The 6,557-nt window shown below is 47.9% G+C and overlaps 1 protein-coding gene across 2 annotated transcripts in view; it reads right to left on the bottom strand.

Annotated features, from left to right (window-relative positions):
- LOC102377542 (dimethylaniline monooxygenase [N-oxide-forming] 3) overlaps positions 1-2,984 on the bottom strand; it is a 26,237-nt gene extending 23,253 nt beyond the window's left edge. Inside the window, exons 1-2 of one of the 2 annotated variants that reach the window (XM_006017757.3) lie at positions 2,910-2,984; positions 2,411-2,548 (exon numbers count right to left, since the gene is read on the bottom strand). In XM_006017757.3, the coding sequence (XP_006017819.2) occupies positions 2,411-2,548; positions 2,910-2,915 (144 nt within the window). In that variant the 5' untranslated portion in view covers positions 2,916-2,984. Of the gene's footprint in view, positions 1-2,410; positions 2,549-2,869 lie in introns of both variants that reach the window. The other variant, XM_025196801.1, reaches the window with a different exon arrangement.
- Positions 2,985-6,557: the final 3,573 nt, after the last annotated feature.

Genomic DNA, 6,557 nt, shown 5'->3' with positions numbered 1-6,557 from the left:
CCTGCTGTGCCAAGAAGCTGTCTGGACATCTCTCATTCAAGCACTCCCTGGCAGTGCATGATGCAGGCAGTGTGACCTCTGTGAAACTAGACAGGGGCCTCGGTCCTATTCTAAGCATTTGTTCCATAAAAGAACCATGCTTAGAGATGGTATTAACTTGTTTTTGTGGTCACTATGGAAGCTAAAGCTGGAATAGCCACAGAAAGTGAATCCCCCCTGAGGCCTCCTTGAGGTAGTCTCTGTAAACCAGTACCGGGATATGTTACAAGGGTGGTATGAAGAAAGCAGCAGCTGCCACCAGTGCCACTACCCACCACCTTTGCTGTAGCAGTTCAACAGAGAAAGGACTTCATTTTCCTGCCAATTCAATGTCCTTCAGATTTAGTTCTAAATTTAAGAAGAACTAAGTTGATGACTGCCACTCTTTTACTATGGTCTTCTGTACTGGGGGGAGATCACATATGACAATGGACTGCAGGCTCTGAAAGGCAATGTAAGGTGCTCCCTCCTCTTGGTTTATACAGGTGGTATTGTAGACAAAGGCACCCATGTTTCAGACCTGGCCTTACAAGGCCATCCAGTCCCTGGGGAAGGCTTCCATTTCCTTTATGGACTCCATGGTTTGTGCTTGCCTTTGGCTGTTTCCTATAATTTCTCTTTGACAGTTACAGCTGGGTGACTCACAGCCCTGTGCTCTCTGTCCTGGGGTGGTAGTTTCTATCAGTCTGAGGTCCACTACTGGATGAGAAAAGAGAATGGGTGGGGTAGCTGAGTGGTATGTGCATAAGATCACTGTCCCCTGACTTTGGCCTGATGAAGAACCCTCAGAAAAAGAACTAATGCCCCAGCTTGTATTAACATCTCTGCAGTGCTTCCCCTGGGGAACTGGGATCTGCAGCTGTGCAGGTTAGTGCAATGGAACCCCATTGCCAGGAAATACAGAGGGATGAAGAGCACCAGTAGGCTTTGTGCATAGGTCCCCAGAGCCTTTCCATGGGGGTAGAAGGAGAAGGAGGCAAACACCAGTTTCCAACAGAACAATATGGGGGACGTATAATATGGAGAACTTCTAGGACTGCTCTCAGACATCTCTTTCAAAAGCCTTCTTCCAATGGTTTTAATGCAGACTGGGGTGATTTGGCCACGAGATCAACCCATCTTCATAGCAGTGCACAAACTTGAACCTTTCCTCACCTCAGTTATTGCTCTATTTTATAAATAGGGAACTTGAAATACAGACCCAGAGATGGGCACATGAATCTCTAGCTAGTGTTAAAACAGAACTGCAACTTACTCTGGGCCTTTACGCAGTCCACTATCCCACATCAGTTCTAAATATTTCATCCCAAACATAATGGAAATAAGATTTTACTGTTTTAATAAAATAAGATAATCAATTATAAGAGACTTTCTGTTTTGGAGTAACAAACAACTCCATTAATAGTCTTTATTGTGCCTCTGCTGTTATAAGGAACTCTTTTAAAAAAGCCAGACAGATTTTTGTTATAAACCCCCAAATGGAAAACATGTGGAACCAAGCTTTTTAACAGCTTTTCAGTTTTTCGGTTTTCTGAGGAAACTGAAATAAAATGATTTGAGGGCAAATTCAAGCAATTTTTTTCCCTCCAATTATTCGTGTCAGTCAGTAAACTAATAGTTCATCTATTGTCAAATCCCTAATTCATAGTATTTTTCTAACCTGAATTGGAGCCTAGCAAACATGCCCTGATAATGGCTGAATGAATAACCACTGTCATGCTGAAATCCCTGACACTGCCTGCCAAAGCAAATTTGTAATACGGTCTGTTAAGCTGGCTCAGGCTGCACCTCCTTCTTGTCCCCAAATTACTCCCTTACCCTCACTCTGAAATATGTGAAGCTGAAACAAGGTGGGTTATTTTAAGGCATTCAGTTAACTGTAATTATTAATGGTGGAAAGCACAATAAAACCCATCCCAGTGACTTACTTTCCTGGCTGCAATAAGAAGGTGCCTGGGGGGGGGGGTTGCACTGCAGAGTGTGATTAACATGAATCAACTTTTACAAGATCTGAAGACCTAAATTTCAGAGCACTCTCAGTTCTGAAACTGTAGACGTTCAGTTCCTTTCCATATAAGCCCTTGAGCGTCTGTAACCCATTTGGGCAAGTATTAGCACAGATAACATCATCCTTGATCAATGCCATAAAATGGCATGGTGCTTTTCATTAGGTAATCTGTTGTAAAGATATTATAGGCCCCTGGGCTGAAAGAGCCAAGCAGTCTGTACACCTCATGAAAAGCAATGCAATAATATACAAATACAGGGCACAAGCACACTGGAGGAAAGAGGAGGAAGCTGGAATGCTACTAGACAGACAGTCTTCAGCAATGTGTGTGTCTTGTCATTACCAAACAAACTCCCCACTTACTGTGAAATTCCAGAGTCCTCCAATGTCATCACTTCTCTCAAAGCAGATGGGATCAAGTCCTTCCTCCAGGCAACACTTAAGGGATGCCAGTCCACTGACACCAGCTCCAATAATTGCCACTTTTTTTAACATGGTCTCCTGTATTGGGGGTGGGGGTGGGGGGGAGAAACATATATGATCAACATATGGAATAGGAAAGAATCAGACACACTATCAGCAGAATGGCTAAGAGCTCTGTTGGGAAAAGTCAGGGCACCTTTCTGGACAGGTATATTGCACACGCACTCTCTCTCTCTCTAAGTAGTTGTAGCTTGTTCTGATTATTACTAATGCTCAGTAAAACAGATTCAGGTCCAATAAGCTAAAGAAATGGGACTGATAGCCAAGACCTGCAGGAGAGTTTTGCTTTTCTCAGCTATTCTTCCTATTTCTCTGGCTCAGGTCAGCAGCTTTCCTTACATTTTCTTCCTCGAAGCCCCTTCCTCCTTCCTCCACTTACATGCATTTCTTTTCTTCTCCAAGCAGCTCCCTGAGTTTCAGGCAGGCAGGACTAAGGCTGTTCCTGATATCTGTTAGTCTTTGAGGCAAGAAATTGAATGGAGGGAGGAGCTTATCTTAAATGGCAAATCCCCTTTAGGGACTTGTTAGACAGTAATTTTTGGGTAGCTCCTGGAGCTCTTAACCCCTGAATTATCCATACATTACACCACTTTAAAGTGGTTTTAAGCACTCTTTATGTGGCTCAAAGTTAAGACACTCCAGGGCAGGATTATCTCTGATCCACACTACCCAGCTCTTGTTCTATTAAAGTGTGGCTACTTCCCACAGTTGTGCCACTAGCTGTGTAACAGCATCCAGACCATTTCACAACCACTGGTAAGCAGTCTCTCTAATTGTTAAGGAAACATTCTCTTGTGGAGTTCTTGATGGTCCTACATTTGAGTAACCAGCAGGAGACACCTGGATGCAAATTAAAATGACTGGAGGACACCCAAGTTTCCCCAAATTGCCACTTCTTAGCGGTGGGGTCAAACTTTTCCCCCCTTCCCATGAAGAACTGTGTCACAAGGAGAGGCAAACCGGGGAAACTCCCAAGCCCAAGAGGGGAACCCTAGGGCCAGCAGCGGGGGGAGGAGCAAGAAAAATGAAGGCAAAAAAAGAAAAATTACTTACAGCAGGACTCGACGAAAAACAAGGACAATGGGGGAAGCTTGCGCGGATTATTAGCTGCGCCTTTATTCAGCTGCGGCCGATGAATGACGTCAGCCCCAATCACCGGCTGGTGGAAATAAGAGAGCTGGCAGTGAGAGAGGAAGGGGGCACGTGGACGCCAAGGGAGAGCCCGACCAGTGGAGTCAGCTGGGGGCGTGGGACGCCGGGAGAATTGACGGTCACCAGCTGCGGAGGAGCAGACGACCCAGGCAGCGAGCCAGTGCCCGGAATAGGAGTCCCAGCGACAGGCAAGGCAGGAGGCGAGTCGGTAAGAGGGATCAAGGTGCGGGGAGAAGAACGGCACTGGGAAGACCCAGAGAGAGGGCGGCTGCGCTGGGAAGACCCAGAGAGAGGGCGGCTGCGCTGGGAAGACCCAGAGAGAGGGCAGATGCATCTCGAAGACCCAGAGAGAGGGCAACTACACTGGAGGTCTCAGAGAGGGGTCAGCAATATTGAGAGGACCCAGAGAGAGGGTCACAATAGCGGGAAGTTGGAGGGAGAACGGCTCTAACCTGGGCAGGGGGGGAGCTGAGCCACGAAGCTAGGGCACCTTGAGGAGGCCCCGTGGGCGAATTGATGTGTGGAAGGGCTATCTGTGTTCTGCAAGGAAGCCCAGAAGTGTGGTGATTTTCTTAGGATTCGTTAAGTCTTTTTCTTTGACTAGAGAAGGGTATTTTATGTTTCCTTGTGTCGGAAGGGGCTGAGGTCGAGTGGAAACAGGAAAAGTGGGAAGGCTAGCGGAGGGCTCGTTGTTTGGGGAGTGATCGTGGAGCACGAGGTTGGCCACAAAAGCGACCAGGATCTGCCGGGCTGGGTATAGGGTGAGGTATAGGGGAGGTGGAGCCTCACGGAAGACCCCAAAGGAGCAGGTGTCTAAAGAGGGCAACCGTGCTGCACGAAGCCCCCCACTGTAAGAGATTCAAAGTCGTGGCAGGTTAGAAAGGGGCAGCTTGCAGCACGTGTAAAGACCTCCTGTAAGACCACCTGCAACGGCAAAGAAAGTCCCGTTGAACGCTCGAACTAAGGAAGCCCGGAACAAGATGTTCGAGGCCTAGCGGGTGCAAACTGTATTCGAGCTTTTCCTATGCTGTCATGAGAAAAGCCTTGGGATATGCAGGTTGCCTTTGGGTAATACTTTTACCTTCTGTAAGCAGATTTATCCTCTTGAAGTCTTCTTCCTGACTGCACTTCTGCATATCTGCTTGACTTTCTTTTTCCATCTGGTTTCTATCTGGCCCGAGAAAATGTTTTTCTACTTTTTAAATGTCCTATGCAATTACCTCTCAGATGTCTAACATTGGTTATTGCCTTTGCTTTCCATAGGTGTAAAACTTGAAAAGCTGGAGGGGGGGAAAAGGAAGGAAAAGAACTTTTTACACATCAGTCCTATTATTTTAGCACTGGCTGATGTTTCTGACCTGGTGTGCATTAGAATTCTGTAGAAGAATCTGAGCAGGATCTATAATGGTTCCCTGTACAGCCTAGAACCCCATTAATTTGTCTGGTACATATACAATCCCCAGCATATACAGAGAATCATAACTGTGATTTATACTAGGGCATTGTGTATAATATTCTCACTTCCATATCATAAATGTTTACTAGGCCTGTGCAAAGTGGCTAGTATTCGCTTTGGATTTGGATTCGGCTGATTTGAGGGATAGCGATTGGATTTGGTGATTTGAATCACTGTCCCGAATTGATTTGGCCAAATCAGCTGGGCAGTGTCTGCCCTGCCCACCTGAGCTCCCGGCACTTGGGGGGGGAAAACAAAGCCCCGACTCAGCAGGTGCTGCCGGGCAGGGGGGAGATCCCTGCTGCCCCCCACTACCCCCTGATCCATTGCCCCAGTCCTCCCCCATGGCTGCCTCACTGGTCCCAGCTCTGGCCTTTTAAGAAAAAAAACAAAACAAAAACCTCTAGACTCACCGTTCCTGCAGGTGGGGGCGGGCGGGGGTGATCCCCGCTGCCCCCTGCTGCACTGGGGGCTCTGCATGAGCCCCCAGAAGCCCCGAGGCTGCTGCAGGAGTGGAGAGTCCCAGGGCTTTTCTTTGGGGTTTTTTTTTTCCCTTGAAGGGCCAGAGCTGTGTCAGGCAGGGCAGCCATGGCGGGGCTGGGGGAGCAGAGGTCAGGGGGCTCATGCAGAGCCTCCCAGACAGTGTGGGACAGTGGGGATCACCCCCCTACCCGGCAGCACCCAGTGAGCACCAGGGTTTTTCTTGAAAGGGCCGGGAACTATGGGGGGTGGGGAACCTGTGGGGGGCTGGGGGAGCAGGCAGGGGATGGGGGCTCCCGCCACAGTCCCCTCCCCCCTTCCCCAGCCCACCCTCCTACACCCCTAGTACTTACCAGCTCAGAGTTGGCTGCAGCAGGGAGCTGCTCGAATCACCAAAGCTGCACTGGGGACTGCTCGGAACATCAAAGCTCTTCGAATCTTTTCCAAAGATTCGGAGAGTTTTGAATCAATTTGGACCTTTTAATTGGTCTCCTGATTATTCAGATTTGGAGATGCAGCCACCAAATTGGGTCAGATCTCCTCTGAATTGAATCACCACCTGAAGCTTTGCACAGCCCTAATGTTTTTCCTTATTCCACAAGGTACCAGAAGAACACAGGAAGGTCATGGTAAGAAAAGTGTGTGGGTAAATGTTTTGCAGTTGGCCAGACAGCAAATTATATACAGAGACCTGCTCCCCTTCCAAACTCCTGAATGGCCACAGGCTAATTCTAGGTTTGCCCCTGTCACCCCCCTCCCAAAAAATAAAGCTTCTCATGTAGCAATTCAATGAGGCAATTGCTGACTTGCAAGGGTTGATGGACGGATTTATTCCTGTTCTAAGTAATGTTTATGAGGAACGTGCTCCGCGTGGAACACATTAAGTAGACAGCATAAAGCACCGCTGGCATGTTAGTTCTAAGGGGGAAGGTAGCCACT

Source organism: Alligator sinensis, unplaced genomic scaffold (genome assembly GCF_000455745.1).
Source record: "Alligator sinensis unplaced genomic scaffold, ASM45574v1 scaffold31_1, whole genome shotgun sequence".
Classification (NCBI taxonomy): Eukaryota; Metazoa; Chordata; order Crocodylia; family Alligatoridae; genus Alligator; species Alligator sinensis.
The sequence above is the reverse complement of the archived record's forward strand: the minus strand, read 5'-3'. Positions and strand labels throughout refer to the sequence as shown.